Here is a 19619-nt window from a genome sequence, read left to right on the forward strand (position 1 = left end):
TCACTACCACCATCACCGTCACCATCACTACCACCATCACCGTCACTATCCCTATCACCATCACTACCACCATCACCGTCACCATCACTACCACCATCACCGACACTACTACCATCACCGTCACCATCACTACCACCATCACCGACACTGCCACCATCACCGTCAACATCACTACCACTATCACCGTCACCATCCCTACCACCATCACTGTCACCATCACTACCACCATCACTGTCACTACCATCACTGTCACCATCACTACCACCATCACCGACACTACTACCATCACCGTCATCACCAAAACCACAATCACCACCACACCACCAAGACACCACCACCATCATAATTACCACCACAATCACCACCACCACACCAAAATCATCACTACCACAATCACCACCACTATCACCACCTCATTCACCACCACCACTACCACAATCATCACTACCACAATCACCATCACTACCACAATCCACCACCACAATCACCACCACAATCACCACAATCACCACCACAATCGCCACCACCACAATCACCACCACCACAATCACCTCCATCACCACAATCACCACCACCACCACAATCACCACCACAATCATCACCACCACCACAATCACCACCACCACCACAATCACCACCACCACAATCACCACCACAATCATCACCACCACAATCACCACCACCACAATCATCACCACAATCACCACCACCACAATCACCACCACAATCACCACCACCAGCACCACAACCACCACCACCACAACCACCACCACCACCACCACAACCACCACCACCACAATCACCACCACCACCACAATCACCACCACCAAAGTCACCACCACCACAATCACCACCATCACCACAATCACCACCACCACCACAACCACCACCACCACAATCACCACCACCACCACCACCACAATCACCACCACCATCACCACCACCACCACCACAATCACCACCACCAAAGTCACCACCACCACAATCACCACCACAATCACCACCACCACACACTTGAGCTTCACGTGATCCTATTGAAAGTTAACGTTTTTTCTTCAGCAATTTTACCGTGGCAGGCTTTATCACAGTGGGAAGTCTGCCTTAAATGAAATTCTTCTCTCTTCCACCTTGATATTTGGCACCCTGTGGTGTGAGCTTCTGATATGTAAGAGAAGAGGAGAGTGCGAGAAGAGAGGGAGGGAGAAGGAAGGAAGAGAGGCAGGGAAGAGGAGGAGGAAGAAAAAGTGAAAGAATTGGAAGGAAAGAATGTGAGGCAATTGGCTGAATGTAACAAAAGACAGAAAGGGAGAGAAGAGACGGAATGAAAGGTGGGAGTGAGGAAAAATGAGGAATAATTGTACAGCAATAAGAGAGGTGGTGATAAAGAAGAGGAAGCTCTTAAGAACGCTTGAAGAAGGGAAGAGGCCTATTAAATAGGAGGGAAAACGTAACAGAAAGAGGGGAAATGTGGAGAGTAAATTGAGGAAAGGGAGTGAAGGAGGGAGAAAAGAGAAAGTGGCATGGAGAAATTAACATGAATATTATAAGGTCGACGAGAACACCTCACCTCACCTCACACACTACAGAGAACTTCACTTCTAATTCCACTGAATATTATAATCATACATCAGTCTTATACACTGTAACAAATTAATGATTTGTTAAAGTGTTTACATCAAACCACTCAGTTATAATTTATTAATAATTATACAATGTTATACCTTGTCAGAGAAAGAGGAATTTGAAACTTAGATAAATGGGAGAATACAAGAATGCTGAGATGAGAGAATACAATAAAGTGAACCTCAGTGTAATATTCACTTAGAGTATAGGAGTCCTTGGAACAGATCACTCCTAGGAGATGCCTCATACAGCCTCACTTCTGTATCATGTCTGTTCTTCCACTATCACCCCCACTCTCTACCACACCCACTCTCTACCACACCCACTCTCTACCACACCCACTCTCTACCACCCCGATTCTCTACCACCCCGATTCTCTACCAACCCGACTCTCTGCCACCCTGACTCTCTACCACCTCGACTCTCTACAAACCCCACTCTCTACCACCCCGACTCTCTGCCACCCCGACTCTCTGCCACTCCCACAATCTACAACCCCGTCTCTGTAAGCATGGAATATCAGGAAAAAAAATGGGACATGCAACTTTGAGCATCCCAAAAAATGTAGCGACCTCCTGTCTAAAGGAGTGTGTCGTTCTTCTTCCTGTACTTTCTTTCACCCAAAAATGTGCCACTCCTCGGTCCTCCAGAAGCAGTGTTACAACATCGAGTGCCCTGCATACCATCTAAAAGGGACCAGGAGGCACAGACCCCACAAGACAAACAATAGTAGCTACGACAACCCAACTCCAGGTGATTTTTTAGTGGCAGGAAACGGAAAAAGAAAATGGAAGGAAATAACAAAAATAGTCCACCACCTTGGAGCCTTGTTGGACTGGAGGAGCAGCCATTGGCCACCCATGGCCCTCCAGAATTACAACTACTGATGCCAATAACAAAAGCCCCCCAAACAAACACAGAATACAACCTCGTTCATATTTGCTAATATACAGGGCCTTAAGCCATCCACCAACAACAAAATACCTTTTATCAGTGGACTTCTAGAGGAGTCTAATGCAATGTTTGCAGCCTTCACAGAGACTCACACAAAAGATCACTTTGACAGTGAAATATGGATAAGTGGTTACAACCTTTTTAGATGCGACAGAAAGAACAGGAAACAAGGGGGGGTTGGCCTGTATGTCAAAGAGTCCCTCATCTGCACGGAGTTGCTGAACACCACAAATGAGGTAGTTGAAGTTCTATCAATAAAGATCGAGAACCAAAACCTAGTCATTGTGGTTGTATATAAGCCACCAGATGCAACCTCACAACAGTTTAAGGAACAGCTACTGAAAATTGATTACTGTCTGGAAAACCTTCCAGCTCCATCTCCAAACATCTTACTGCTTGGTAATTTCAACCTAAGGCTACAAAATGGAAGAATGTAGCAAATAATGTTATAGCTGAAACAATCCCCGGAGGTAGCGCAGATGAAAGGTCACACACACATGAGCTACTAAGTCTCTGCGAAAAACACACCTTAAGCCAGCAGATAGTGGAGCCAACAAGACTAGAAAACACACTTGACCTTATCTTCACAAATAATAAGGACCTGATAAGACATAAGAATATCAAAAACCACTAATTCCGATCACAACCTAATCGAAGTCCAGACGTACATGCATAGGGGTCCTGAACAGCAGAATGCATGTTCCTGTGAAGGTGTCTTCACAAAATACAACTTCAACAACAAGAACATCAACTGGGACCAGGTAAACCATGTCCTAAACGAAACATGTTGGGAAGATGTCTTAAATGACATGGATCCAAACCAGTGCCTTGAAAGGATCAACTTCCTGGCAGCCTAAGCATGTTCTAGGCATATTCCCCTAAGAAAGAAGAAGAGCAGGAGTAAACTGGAGAGAGAAAGACGCTCCCTCTACAGAAGACGACGAAGTGTCACTGAGCTCCTCAGGAGGGCTAGAATATCTGATACACGAAAGGAGGAGCAGACCAGGGAAGTGGAAACTATTGAACTTAAGTTAAATGACTCTTACAGCAACCAGGAGAGACAGGAGGAGCTTAAAGCTATTAATGAAATTGAAAGAAATTCAAAATATTTCTTTTCATATGCCAAAAACAAGGCAAATGCCACATCTAGTATCGGGCCCTTACTCAGACAGGATGGGACTTACACAGATGACAACAAGGAAATGAGTGAAATATTGAAATCCTAGTACGACTCTGTGTTTAGTGAACCACTAATCGGTCTGAGGATCGACGACCCAAATGATTTCTTCATGAATGAGCCTCAAAACTCCATAAAAGTATGCCAGATTTCCGACATTACCCTAACTCCGATAGATTTCGAAAAAGCCATTGACTACATGCCCATGCACTCAGCCCCAGGCCCAGACTCGTGGAACTTTGTTTTCATTAAGAACTGCAAGAAACCCCTCTCACGTGCCCTAAGTACACTATGGAGGAGGAGCTTGGACATGGGTGAAATTCCACAGTCACTTAAAACAACGGATATAGCCCCACTCCATAATGGTGGCAACAAAGCATTAGCTAAGAACTATAGACCAATAGCTCTGACGTCCCACATCATAAAAATCTTTGAAATAGTGCTAAGAAGCAGGATTGCAAATCACCTGGATTCCCAAAATCTGCACAATCCAGGGCAACATGGGTTCAGGGCAGGTCGCTCCTGCCTCTCACAACTACTGGATCACTATGATATGGCCTTGGATGCACTGGAAGAAAATCAGAATGCAGATGTAATATACACAGACTTTGCAAAAGCATTTGACAAATGCGATCATGGCGTAATAGCCCATAAAATACGTGCTAAAGGAATAACTGGGAAAGTGGGGAGATGGATCTTCAACTTCCTAACAAATCGAACACAAAGAGTAGTGGTCAACAGAGTTAAATCGGAGGCTGCCATAGTGAAGAGCTCTGTTCCACAAGGCACAGTATTCGCCCCCATCTTATTCCTTATCCTTATATCAGACATAGACAGAGATATACATCACAGCACCGTATCATCCTTTGCGGATGATACTAGGATCTGCATGAGGCTGTCATCTGCTGAGGACGCGGTTAACCTCCAAGAAGATATAAACAAAGTTTTCCAGTGGGCAACGGTAAACAATATGATGTTCAATGAGGACAAATTCCGACTACTCCGTTATGGAAAACTGGAGGAGATAATAACTAGAACAGAGTATACTACAGACTCTGGCCATACAATAGAGCGGAAAATATAATGTAAGGGACCTGGGAGTAGTAATGTCTGAGGATCTCACTTTCAAGGATCACAACAGTGCCACGATCGCACGTGCAAAGAAAATGATAGGATGGATAATGAGAACGTTCAAAACGAGAGATGCCAAGCCAATGGTGATCCTTTTCAAATCACTTGTTCTCTCTAGGCTGGAATACTGCTGTATATTAACATCTCCATTCAAAGCAGGTGAAATCGCAGATCTAGAGAGTGTACAGAGATCCTTTACTGCACGTATAAGTTCTGTCAAGCACTTAACTACTGGGAACGCTTGGAAGCACTTGACTTGTACTCGTTGGAACGCAGGAGGGAGAGATATATCATAATCTACACTTGGAAAATCTTGGAAGGAATGGTCCCAAATCTGCACACAGAAATCACTCCCTACGAAAGTAAAAGACTGGGCAGGCGATGCAAAATGCCCCCAATAAAAAGTAGGGGCGCCATTGGTACACTAAGGGAAAACACCATAAGTGTCCGGGGCCCAAGACTGTTCAACAGCCTCCCATCAAGCATTAGGGGAATTGCCAATAAACCCCTGGCTGCCTCCAAGATAGAGCTGGACAGATACCTAAAGTCAGTGCCGGATCAGTCGGGCTGTGGCTCGTACGTTGGACTGCGTGCGTCCAGCAGTAACAGCCTAGTTTATCAGGCCCTGATCCATCGGGAGGCCTGGTCATAGACCGGGCCGCGGGGGTGTTGATCCCCGGAATAACCTCCAGGTATCCAGGTAACCACCCCGACTCTCTACCACCCCGACTCTCTACCACCCCGACTCTACCACCCCGACTCTCTACCACTCCCACTCTCTACAACTCTCTCTCTCTCTCTCTCTCTCTCTCTCTCTCTCTCTCTCTCTCTCTCTCTCTCTCTCTCTCTCTCTCTCTCTCTCTCTCTCTCTCTCTCTCTACTACCACCCCTACTCTCTCTACCACCTACACTTTACATACACACTCCACCACCCACACACTTCACCTCGTGCGGGCACTCACACACACACACACACACACACACACACACATACACTAACCATCCCGGTAACTACCGTAAAGGTCTTCACTAACGTTCAGTAGCTCATCTTTATACAACTCTCCAGGTGCATTCATATAAATATATTTGTATATGTAATTGTTTAAATAAATTTCTATGCAAACTTAAATATACACCGACGAAAATTTATCACTACAAATCAAGGAAGATGTTGGATGTCGTAATGCAAATTCTACGCTCATTTAGATACATTCTTGTTAAGAGCTGTACTTCCTTGCGGATTATTCAGGCTCTCTGTTTGCTGCTCACGGTCTTGAATGTCAACTCTAGTAGCTAGAGAGTTACTCTTGTGTTGCAACTGGATTGTGAAGTCACTGATCTATTGTCTTGCCATCAGATTACCTGTCAGTTTTAAAAGTCACTACGGGTCGATCCAGTCACTGGTGTGGGCAGTATGTTGCCACTTTATTCTATTGGATAATTAGACAGCCGGGACAAAAGCTAGCTATGTTTTCCTGTCATATTCCATCACACAGGATGGATGACATACACAGTGTTGAAATGTGTCAGCCTGAGCTAGGAGGATATCGTCGAGTATTAAAGTGAGGGTTCATCATCTATGGGAGCTTCACTATGGTGGGGTAAGTGATGGCACTGTAGCAGGTCGGGTTGGTAATGGCACTGTAGCAGGTCGGGTTGGTGATGGCACTGTAGCAGGTGGGATTAGTGATGACACTGTAGCAGGAGAGGTAGGTGACGAGACTGTGGTAGGCCACTGCAGCAGTGACCGTTGCCTTACCACTAATAGTCTCACCTAACTGGTACCACAAAAGCACTTTCAACTCGGCATTGGCAGTCACTTGTAACCAACTGTATATCTGTAAGAATGGAGGCTCTGTTTCAAGGCTAACTCGCAAGTCCCTGAGCCTTCATAAATCCCTACGTGGAAGTACCCACACATTAACAAAACAGTAACTACCTGTCGTAAATCAGGTGTCGGGTCACGTGGACCTGTGACTCCCAAACAAATGACTGTCCGAGTCAGTTGACTGTCAGAAAATGAAACAACTTTCAGGAACTGTAGTAGTAGTGACTTCGGCTCGGAACTGAGGAAGCAGGTTTCAGTCGCTGGCTAGTGGAAACTGTCGGCATGTGTCTCACACCTATCTTCCCTTTTCACATAGCAGTAAGTAAGTAACTGCTGTGGGAGGCATCCTGGGTTGGAGTAGTAGAACACATTTGATTGATTAAACAACATACCAGCATATAAACATAAATTCAGTACTAATAACTGTAGCGCCATTAAATTCAACATAAAAAAATCATCTGAACTATACACTGAACTCAGTGTTTTTTTTTTAATTACTTCCTTATATTCTTGAGCAATATATCTGCCACTTTATCTCTCTCTTTTTAATCTCTTTATCTCCTCATCTATTTGCTTATACACCAATCCATAACACATGAAGGGAGAATGGGTTTTAAGTGTTCGTTGAGCCCTGGATAGCCTCAGTGACAGGATGTTTTAATGCATCATTTACTTCGCATTGATCATAACACAAACAAACAAGTGTATTATGAAATAGAATGAGTAATCTTTGTCGGGGTAATGAAGTTAATTCAGCTGTTTGTTTGGCCCCTCTTGTATAAATCACCATGACAGTGAATTATCACGTTAGTAAAAACTCAGAGATGATACAGTGTCTCTGGGGTTGAGTATAACCTGGGAGGGAGACGATCCAGTCTCTCTGGGGGTTGATCCTGTGAATTAAAACCATATGTAGTTCAGAATCTCCAAAAACAACACCGAGAAACCTGCGCCCAGAACCTGAACTTTAAAACTGAATTGTGAAAGAAATCCTCTATTCAATTTTGTGTCTTGGAAAACCTCGGAAGAAGCCTGACGCTCCTTCAGTATACTCTCAGCGGCTTCATTTATCTCTTAATGCCTCATTAAGAATTCCCTTGCTGTACTAAAAAGTCAAAGGCGCCCAAAGAAAGTGAGAAAGTCCTCTTTTTCACCTGAGTCTCTTAACTTTAAAGAGAGACGCGGCTGGACAGTATTCAAACTATTTACTTACCTCACTCACATTCATATTCTTTTGCTCTGTCTTCGTCTCTTCGTCCGTCTATCTGTCTGTCTCTCTCTCTCTCTCTCTCTCTCTCATATCTTTTAAATGGTATAGGCTCCGAATGTAAGCTAAATTTATGAAGGTTTGACTGTGGAGTAATATTTTTGAGAAAGGCACATCAATAGCTAAATTGCTTTTCCCTGCTCGTCTTGTGGTATAATAGTTGCCTTCCAGCTGGGCTAAGTGGAAAGAAAACTTGAACACGTTTAATTATACCGATTCGAGTAAAGTCGCTAACGAAACAAAATGTAGTAATGCATTATACCGCTTTCATGTCTCATCACGTTGGTATTGTGTACTATTTCCAACGCCACTAATACTACTCTAGTTGTAATGAAGCTTCCCCGTGGAGTGGAGTGGAGTGGAGTGGAGTGGAGTGGAGTGGAGCTGACTAGAAACAACAGCATTTTGCCAGGAGAAATACGAAAGTTTTAACTTGACGTGGGTGTCAGATTTTGGTCATTTCTTGCAAGACCTTCCGCTGGCTTCCCGGTCCACCCACTGTAACATTTAAATACAAGATCAAATGATCATAGCATGAAACATAACGTGAGTATTACACTTCATATAAGAGGCAAAGGATCGTCACCCGGAGGTGTCTCAGGATCGCTTTTGCGCTCTAGTTTACCTAGCACCAGAAGTCGGATGCAGGATGGGTGCCAGACCATCCAAGAGCGAGGTGCATACTCGAGGCCTGAGCCAGCCTTTCGTTACATTGAATTATTTTTGCAATCACAGTTGCATCAGCTGCAAAGAAACATTGCAACAACAATAATTTTTAACAACAATACAATGGTAGCATAAAAAAAAGGAATTACAAAAATAAAAGCACAAATTCTACACTTTACAGCCTAAATAAAGCAAATAATTAACGATAAAAACACATAAGAGAAAAACACACGAATTAAAAACATACAAAAATTATAAAATATATAAAGATAATTAGAGTAACATTAATTATAATTAAATAATATAATTATTTAAGCAAAACCTATTTCTGAACTTGTTTTCTCTTCACAATGAGAAGTGTTACTTTCTAGCGAAGGGCTCTTGATCCGAGGAATACAAACTGCCCTCTCATGCCTCGGATCTAATCAGATTATACCTTACCCCTTGCATCCCCTGAGGTTTTATGTTCCTTGTGGGTTTAGCACACATCCCCAAGCTACATTAGTGCTCTTAGTATCCATCTCCCTGATGAAAAATGAACATGTTGTATGTTGCGTATGTTGTGTGTGGCGTATGTTGTACGTGGCGTATGTTGTGTGTGGCGTATGTTGTATGTTGCGTATGTTGTGTGTGGCGTATGCTGTATGTTGTGTATGTTGTGTGTGGCGTATGTTGTGTGTGGCGTATGTTGTATATAGCGTATGTTGAATGTTGCGTATGTTGTGTGTGGCGTATGTTGTATGTGGCGTATGTTGTATGTGGCGTATGTTGTATGTGGCGTATGTTGTATGTGGTGGGTATTCAAAGTTCTCATGGAAACAGACTGCAACAACAACAAAATGCGAATATATGTCAAAATAAAAATCTCAGTGAATATTCGAAATTGTAAGAAACACTTGTTGAAAATTCCTGCATGGAAACACATGTTGAAAATACCTGTTCAGAAACGTGGTAGCTTGCTAAAAAACACGAGCGGAAGGAAAAGTCATGTTGCAAAACCTGCATTGAGGTGTTTTCTTGCAAAAAAAATCTTTGTACCTATGTAACAAATTCCGCAAGGAAGAGATCGTTAGAAATGCCGTGTTGGACCGTGTGCTGCAGATACCGTATAAAATATTTCTTGTATAAACCGTATTGAACGAATTTTTTTTTAGTAAATTCGAATGGGCGCATGTTACAAAAAAAAATGTATGGAGGCATATGCTCCAAATATTGTACGGCTGAGGGACTGTTTACCTCGTCTTTTCTATGTAGTTCTACCACTGGATGGCGAAACTTTTGCAAATGAAAATACCCAGATATTGTACATGTGTCTAATTCTTCATCTTCACGGAAAAGCATATTAGAAAGATTATATCGAAGTACATATTGCCAAAAAACTGGATGCAAGTGTGTTTTTTAATCCATATTTTGATGGTGAATTGACACGGTGTTGACTATATAGGATAGTAAGAAGTGCTGTGATAAGGGTTATATATAATTCACGAAAATGTTTCTGACTTGCATGTGGAGGAACGACTGGCCTATGAACTGGCTTCTTCAAGTCTGAAGAAAAAGAAGCCAGTCCACAAGCCAAGGCTCTGAATCAAGTTCTTCTCTGCAATTGTTGACTTTTTCATCACTTGTCGACTTTGCTCCTTTAGTGTTTATCTATTTTTTCTTATTTTTTTCCTCTTCACCTTTCTCACCCCATCCTCTTGCTCTTCTCTTGATTGCCTGTCTAGCAAAAGTCAGGCCATGGCGGACCATCAAAGACAGACCTGACCTCTTGACCGACGCATCAGAAGCGTGGTCGGTAACTGCCAATTTGTGAGGCTCTTGCGCTCTCCTGGGTCCTTTGGCCCTTAGATCTAAATGTCGTCAATAGCAAAGGAAAGAAACAAGTCGCAATACTAAGTGCTACTGGAACAACGTTTCTGTGTTGAGTTTATGAAGCTCTACTCAGGATTTTGTTGTTCTTTACTCAGTTTTGTTTACTCATAAAATAAAAAATCTGTAGATGGGATTTTTATTAAATTTAGGTTACAATGGACGCTCCCTAACCATGTGATTTGAACTGGGTAACTCACGGAGAACATGGGAATAAAAGACGTATTCACATTCCTTATGTGTATTGAATGAATGTGTTGATTGTGCAGCAATAACATACCTGTACTTGTACATCACTGACAACCTTTAATGACTTGCTGTAACTCACGAGAACACCTTGAGACTTAGTAACTTGGGCTCTGTCAAGCAATTTGCAAGTTGTAACTCTCGAGAACTTATTGATACTTAGTAACTTGGGCTCTTTCAAGCAATTTGCAAGTTGTAACAAAGGAGAACTCATTGAGACTTAGTAACTTGGGTTCTGTCAAGCAATTTGCAAGTTGTAACTCACGAGAATACCTAGAGACTTGGTAACTTTGGCTCTGTCAAGCAATTTGCATGTTATAACTGACAAGATCACCCTGAGACTTAGTAAGTTGCCTCCTATCACGCTATTGCAAGTATAAGACGTCACTCTGAGGTTCATGGTAATGATCTTCCTTTGAGGGTCCCCGCAGATGTTGCACTCATTTTCTTGGTAACATTTTTCCTCTCCCCAAAGACGAAGGGGAAGGAGGAGGAAGAGAGGAGAAGAGGAGGAGAAGGATAATTTGAAGAAACATAATATGAAGGGTGCCTTTGTCAAGAGGACAAAAAAGAAGAACCAATGATGCAAGAGGAGATGGAGAAAAACATGAAATATGCCATTTAAATACCTTGTAATGTGGAAATTACTGAATAATCTGTATTAAATTTAGAGTAGAGAGAAAAAAGGCGAAGATCGAAATATAATTTTTCCCTTTATTTAAAAATATTTAACATGTAATATGTATTTTTCTCGAAAAAAAAAAAAATTAATAATATCAAATAGAGTAGAATATTCTCAAAACAATAGAAAATTTGTCATTTCTTACGACGTAATTACACGGAAGCTTCAGTAATGGAAGCCGTAAAAATACAAATTCTGGGCATGGAAAGTTGGTGGTTTTCGTCTCTCTCGTTGCCGTTGTCAGTCAGCGAAGTTTTGCAATGTGAAAAATATACATTACAAAACTTCGCTGTATTATAAAATATTATATATTATAAAATATTATATATTATAAAATATACTGTGTATGTCGTGCTGAATAAGCAAACTGGCGATTTTTGGCTTAAAAAAAAAAAAAGGTCACTGCCGGATAAGCAGAGTGAAAATTTGCGTTTCCAATAAATCAGCTAAAAAACAGACTGAATATGACGAAAAAAATATATAGAGAGATTTTTAAAAATGTATAATAAATGTCAAGTACTCTAAAATTTTGTACGTTCATAATTTTCAGGGTCAACTAAGTTGCGTTCATTATAATAAGTTTGTGACGTCACTAAGTTTCGGCGCAAAACCTAAATTTTGTCATCATTCTAAATGAGAAAAATATTGCAAAAAATTCACAAGAAAAATTTTTGAGAGAGGTCCATTTTTTCAAGCAGTTCGGCCTCATTCACCAACTTGGTTTATATATTAAAGAAACCCACGTAGAGATATATATTCGGTGGGACACCCTTACAGACTCCTCCAGTAGACCAGCTCCTCGCAAAGAGCACAAACAGTCCCACTGGGACAAACCGATCATGGAAAAAATCGCCAACACAATGCTCTCCAATGCTTCTGGAAAGGACAAAGCTCGTCTCCTGGCAGTGAAGGCACCACACTCAGGAGATTTCCTGTTAACTGTTCCCAATTCCTCCCTGGGCACCCGTCTCGACCCACAGGCCATTCGGATTGGTGTTGCTCTTCGCCTAGCCGTCCCCATCCTCACCGAACATGGGTGTATTTGAGGCAGGGCGACGGCTGATCAATTCTGACTTCATGGTCTCGTGTGCCACACAGCAGAAGGGAAGTATGCCATACATGAAGAGGTCAGTGACATCATAAAGAGAAGCCTCGCTACAGCCCGTTGCCCAGCTCAACGGGAACCTCAAGTGCAGAGGTCTAACGGAAGTCTAAAGCGTCCTGATAGAGCCACTATGCTACCCTGGAAGGATGGAAAGCAGATTGCCTGGGACTACACCTGTGCCGCCTCATTGGCAGACACCTTATTTATTTATTTATTTATTTATTTTCAATTTGAGCACACTTACAGAGGTACAAAAAAAAAAAAAAAATACAGATAAGAGCAGTATGCCAAAGCCACTTATACTATGCATAGCATTACGGGCTGGCTTAAAATTAACTTAAGATTAACTAAGCAATGATGAAATCAGTGATAAAACATTAATGTAAACAGATTACTATAAAGCACAAGTGAGTATTACAAAGACAGGTCATATGGTTGCATTCAGTTAGGTAGTGATTCTGTTAGGTAGTGTATTTAAAAAAATAATAAAGTTAGATTCGGTTTTAGGTTTAACATTTATGTGATATAATTGTGAGAAACATTTAAGATATACAATTTATAAGGTTCAGTTATTCAGTATTTATTTGGTTTTGGGTGAGTAAGTGATCTTTGAGAAGAGACTTGAATTTATAAACAGGTTGTGTTTCTTTTATATTTACAGGTAATGAATTCCAGATTTTAGGGCCTTTTATGTGCATTGAGTTTTTGCATAGTGTGAGATGGACACGAGGAACATCAAAGAGTGATCTGTGCCTTGTGTTATGGTCATGTGTTCTGTTGAGGTTGGCAAGGAGACGTTTGAGGGGAGGGTTAATATCAGAGTTAAGTGTTCTATGTATGTAATAGGTGCAGTAATAAGTATGGATGTTTTGTATGGTGAGTAGGTTTAGTGTATTGAATAATGGTGGAGTGTGCTGCCTGTAGTGAGAATTTGTTATCATTCTAACTGCAGCCTTTTGTTGAGTAATTAGTGGTCTGAGATGGTTAATTGTTGTTGAGCCCCATGCACAAATTCCATAGGTGAGATAGGGGTAAATAAGAGAGTGATATAGGGCCAGGAGGGCTGACTGTGGAACATAGTACCGTATCTTCGATAGTATGCCTACAGTCTTGGAAATTTTCTTAGAAATTTGTTGTATATGTGTATGAAATTTGAGTCTATTATCAAGGTGGATTCCTAAGAATTTTCCCTCTGTTAGTTTTGTGATAGGTGATCCGTTTATCATTATGTTGAGAGGGACATCTGTAGCTCTGTTACCAAACTGAATGAAGTAGGTTTTGTCAATGTTTAGTGTAAGTTTGTTAGTCCTCATCCAGGTAGATATTTTCTGTAATTCGGTATTTACAGTATTGGCTAGCGTGACTGGGCTCAGGTGAGAGAAGACGTATGTAGTGTCATCTGCAAATAGTGTGGGTTTGAGTAATTGCGAAGCATTTGGAAGGTCATTTATGTATAGGAGAAAGAGAAGAGGGCCAAGGACACTTCCCTGTGGGACACCAACTGTAATTGGTTGCGCAGAAGAGTTTGCCCCATTTGCGTACACATATTGGCTTCTGTTGCTGAGGTATGACTTGAGGTAGTTGAGGGAGTGCCCTCTTATACCATAGTGTGACAATTTTACGTGGAGCAAGTCATGGTCAACTGTATCAAAAGCTTTACGTAAGTCAATGAAGATCCCCAGTGGGACTTCTTTTTTCTCTATTGCAGTGTATATATGTTCTAGCATGTGTATAATAGCATCATTAGTATTTTTATTAGGCCTGAATCCAAATTGGCAGGGGTTGAGTATGTTTTGGGAGATAAGGTAGGAGTAGATTCGTTTATGAATTAATTTTTCAAAGATTTTTGAGAGAGGGTGTAAGTTGGATATTGGCCTATAGTTATTCAACTCTGTTTGGTCTCCTCCTTTGTGGATCGGGGTGACCCTTGCTATTTTGAGTACTGTAGGGAAGGTGGAGGATTCAATGGATTTGTTAAAGAGTGTTGCAATGATTGGTGATAGCACTTGTGACACTTTTTTGTATATAAAGGGTGGTAAGGTATTTAAATCTCCTGCCTTGTTTTTTAGTGCGTTGATAATAAGGGAGACTTCGTATGGGTTAGTCGGAGCTAGGAACAGAGTGTTCGGGTAGTTGCCGGTGAGGTAGTCATTTGGTGGGGTATCTGAGCTTGGGATTTTATTGGCAAGGTTTTGTCCTATAGTGGAGAAGAAATCATTGAGTCTGTTTGCTGTTTCTGTTGGTGGGAGTTGGGGTTCATCTGATTTTGCTAATTTTATTTCGCTATTTCGTGATATCTTTTTTGTTCCCAGAATTTCTGATAGGGTTTTCCAGGTCTTTTTTATATCACCTCGTAAGTTGGATAATCTGTTCTCATAATACAATTTTTTTGCCCTTCTTATCAGGCTGGTTAGGATTGACGAGTAACGTTTTGTTTGGTCTCTGGTTATGTGACCCATTCTGTACTGTTTTTCATATTGGTGTTTTGTATTTATGGATTTGAGAATGCTGGGTGTTAGCCAGGGACTGTTCAGTCTCTTTGCTGTCATCTGTTTAGTTTTTTTAGGGCAGTGCTTGTTATAGAGGTATTGGGTTTTTTTTAGAAAATTATTAATACATTCGTCAATATCTGTATAGGTTTCTAGCTCGGTGTGCCAATCAATGTTTGCTATTGCTGTTGTGAAGTTATTAATGGCTGCCTCATTGTGAAGTCTGAAGGTGACTTTAGTAGTGTCTTGGGGTAGTTTACCAAGAGTTGTTATGAGGAAAGTAGGGTAGTGGTCTGTGGTATTATCTGTAATTATGCCTGATTTTAAAGGGGATATGGTGTTGGTCCAGATGTGGTCAAGTAGAGAAACACTAGTCTCTGTAACTCTTGTAGGTTTTGTTACTGTTGGTAGTAACATACAGTTACTCATTGTGTTTGTGAATTCAGTAACGTGTGGGTCCTGGTCTTGCAGGAGATTTATATTGAAGTCACCTGAGAGTAGTAAGTGATCTTTGTTCATGCGTGCATCAGTTATCATACTTCCTAGATTTTGACTAAATTGGCTAATGTTTGACTGTGGAACTCTGTAGATGTTTATCAATGTGAGAGGTTTTTGTAGGTACTTGGATTTGAATTTAGCTATTATATATTCCCCATGTTCATCCCTTGTGCAAGTATTAGTGATACATTGTAGTTGGTCTGAGTAGTATATGGCTGTGCCACCCCCTTGTTGGTCTGGCCTACAGTTGTGTATGGCTGTGTATCCAGGAATGGCATAGACATCTGTACTATCAGGCTTTAGCCAGGTTTCAGTTAGTGTAATGATGGACATATTGGCATGTAAGGAATTTAGTAATGCTATGAGGTCATCGTAATGCTTGCTTAAAGATCTGATATTGTAGTTAAAGATAGTTATGTTGTTGTTGGCACTGAGAAGTGCCTTTGATTGTTCTGCAGTGTAGTAATTACAGTAACTGTTTGATTCATTTAAGTCATTAGATAAGAGGTTGGTATCAGGATCAATGCTTGTAATCATAAGATTTGTAGTGAATCTATAGTTTGAATTAAGTATAAAAACAAAGTAAATAGTCTTAAGCTAAAAAATAGCACCTGGATTATTTAACAAATGTAAAATAATGAGCTAAGGGACTAATACAAATAAAGTGATGATCAAATAGTGGAGCTTGGGAATATGGTAGTAGGTAGTACTATAAAGGTAATTTTTTAAAGTTAGAATTATAGTATAAAATTATAATATAAAAGGGACTAATATAGGTTGTGGTGAATAATAAAGTGGTAATCTAATAAATGAGCTTTGGAATATAATGGCAAAAATGTGAATTTATTCTACTTTAGCACCTAAGAATAGCACCTTGATTATTTTAACAATTGTGAATATATAAACTAGGATAGTTATATAAAGCTAAAATAAAGGAGAAAATATATAAGGGACTAAAATTAAGTAATGGTAAGCAAAGTTAAATGGACAGATGGTAGGAATTATAATATAAACTTATAATATAAAAATACAATTTGAAATGGTACTTGCAATTGCACTAGAGTCTGGTATAGGTTGTTGACAAGATCAAGATTATAACTAGATTTAGATTGACAAAATGAAATTCACAATTAAAGTACCAAAAGAATAATAGTAAAAAAATAACAATGGTAATGTCTTGGTTATAATATGATAGTAAGAGGGTACACAGGTACACAGGTACAAGGGATAATATAAAGGTTGGGGTTGAATATAAAAACTTGAAAATTTGGCTACAAAATGTTATGGGAAGTATAAAATAATGTTTAATGTACAAAAGTAAAATTGACTGGTAGTAAATATGGTGTTTAATAAAATTTTAGTAAGTAATAATGATTACAAAAAAGTGAAAAAGTAATGTTTATTTCATTCAATATTGCACTGGTAGTTATACTTGAGGTTATATGGCAGTACAAGGTAATTAAGAGTAATCTAGGATAGTAAATGTGGTATTAAAACAGGTTAAGGTAATTAGACAAGTAATGGTTATTAAATGTCAAAAATGTTAAGAGTAAATTGAAATTTTAGTAAAAATGATATTTATTAATTTTAGTAAGTAATATCAATTGATAGTATTTAAAAAAATATGAGGTAGTAATATGGACAGAGAAAGTATCAATTCAGCTAATGTTTAAGCGAACAATAGTAAATAAGAAAATCACATAAGGTGACTTATGCTTACTAGTAAAATCACAAAATGAGGTAGTTGATTATTTAATTACTAAGAGATTGTACAATGAAATTTGAACAATAATGGAGCAAAACGTACACTACACTACGTAGGCTTTTAGGTTGGACATTGTTTAGTTATTCTCTGTAAGATTAGTATCCCTGAGAAATCGTGATAGATCATTCTCGTTCGTGATTGTGTACAGTTGACCTACATTTGTTTTCCTAACTAGAATTTTCCCATCCCGTGTGAAGCATTGGTGTATTGTGTCATTATTCTCTCGCTTAAGTTTTCTGACTCTATACAGGAGGTTCTGACGTTTTTTGGTAAGACACTCATTTATGTATACCTCTTTCTTTACTTTAATAGATGCAATAATTAAGTCTTTTTTCCTGTCATGTGAGTGGAATCTAAGCATAACACTTTTTCTACCATGGGATCCTAGTAACCTGGCTTCTTTTATTTCTGACTCTGGTACAATAACACTTGTTTGGTCCTTTATGATCTGCAGAGTAATTTCTTTACTGTTTGTTTGGTTCATATCACTGGGAAAAAGTGGACTGTTAACTATTACTGCGTCCGATAGTTTATCTTGTTCCGTTTTATCTTCTTGGAGAGCAAAGTAGTCACTGAACTGGTTATCTAAGTTGTTCTTCCATTCTTTTACTGCTTCTTCAACCTTTGTATTAAGAGATATTATTTGTTGGGTATGGCTATCTATGACTGTTTGGATGGTCTTGCCACAGTTAGTCATTCCTGGTGTCGATAACTTTTGTTCAAGACTGAGGATTTTGTTTTCGAGTTGTGTCATCCTGGTGTCTTGTTTTGTTAGTGTCTCTCGAAGATTCATATTTTCAATAACTAAGTTGGAGATGCATGACTTTAGGGTATCTGGATCGTTGGTCATACCTGAGAGACTACTTGGTAGGTTGAATCCGGGGAAGAGAGGGGAGGATGGACTGGTGGCAGCCATGCTTGTTGTTATTGTTGTGGTGTGGCCTTGAGTGGTGGTGAGTGGGGTGGTTGCTGGGCTGGCGTCCTCCTGACTACACTTGTTGAATAGTTGATTTTTCGGTGTTTTCTTGCTGGCCTTGGTGCTGTTTCCTCTTAGATTGCGCCTCATAATACTACAGGAATTGTTGTAGTTAAGAAGAAGTTGTAGCATACAAAGCTTAGGGTTACGTTGTTCGGCTGGCAGCGGGGTGTTGCTTTCGGTTTGTTTGCAGTCTTCCTTTGATCTCTATTTTTTCGATTTGTAGGTTTCACTGTTGGTAATCTTTGGTCATTCTGGGTGCTACGTTGGGTAGTGCAGTTTTGCTTGTAACTAGGTCATCATAGGAGCATTGGTAGCTCTGGTAGTTGGAGAAAAGTACGGAGCTTGGAAGACGCTGCTGCCGATTGGAAGACGGCAAGTTCACCATATTTTCTAGACTTTTGGGACTCCATGAAGCTGGCAGCTGCCCCTCCTTTTTCCCTGGTATACTGGAGATAGGTATCAGCCAGTGTGGACGCACATGTGTAGTCCCACACCACCTGCTGCCATTTCTCCAGGCTTAAAGAGTGATACCATCTGAGCGCTTTTGTTACCATCAGATCTACACATATATACATTAACAGATGGCTAATTTTATGAATAACTGAAAGCTGGACAGAGAGCATGAATGCATAAGAGATTCAGACTGAAGTCAGACATATGAGAGAGCGAGAACTAACATCGAATATATCATCATTGAATGAACAATTATAGAATATAAAGATGGGTGTAAATGTTTAAATAAAAAATATGAGTGGTTCAAAAAATGAACGATGATGCGAGATGTAAGCTACAGTATTTATTCCCTGAAGTCGTAGAAGGAAGAGTTTCTGGGTGTTGAGGAAAAACGCCTTCGAATGGTTTATTAAAAACGTTTAGGTAAGAATTAATTCTGGGTAGTTAAGAGTCCTGGCAGATAGACTCTTCCCCAGGAGTATAAGTGCCGAGCCTCATGGTTCACGTCGAACTGCATTAAAATGGGATTCTTCGAAAATTTTGTCTTGTATTTTAGTGGATATATTAACACGAATTGTTGTGGTATCGAACAGTACAACTTGAACCCAATACTCACTTAATAAATAGGTTCTTCTCTCTTGTTGCATTCCGATGATAATTTTGCGACAACAACGAGAGGAAAACATCTCTCTTGTTTATGTTTACATCTGCGACACCAACGGCCCATTACCGCCAACGGTATCAGCTGATAAATTTGCGAGGAAACCGGCTCGTAAACAAACTCTGACAATTCCAGTTTCGTTTTCTCTCTCTCTCTCTCTCTCTCTCTCTCTCTCTCTTACTGAGTTCATCGATGTACTTGAAGAGTGGTCGCTTCCTGGCTCCAG

General features: G+C 40.3%; 1 protein-coding gene across 1 annotated transcript; it reads left to right on the forward strand.

The window, feature by feature from the left end:
- Window positions 1-621: 621 nt before the first annotated feature.
- Window positions 622-1029, forward strand: LOC138853857 (transmembrane channel-like protein; the record flags this gene model as incomplete). The annotated part of the gene is made up of 2 exons (XM_070093231.1): window positions 622-807; window positions 907-1029. Coding segments are annotated over 2 exons (309 nt in total), but the record flags the coding sequence as incomplete, so codon positions are not given.
- Between the last annotated feature and the right edge of the window lie 18590 nt (window positions 1030-19619).

The sequence above is a fragment of the Cherax quadricarinatus genome, chromosome 3 (genome assembly GCF_038502225.1).
Source record: "Cherax quadricarinatus isolate ZL_2023a chromosome 3, ASM3850222v1, whole genome shotgun sequence".
NCBI lineage: Eukaryota > Metazoa > Arthropoda > Malacostraca > Decapoda > Parastacidae > Cherax > Cherax quadricarinatus.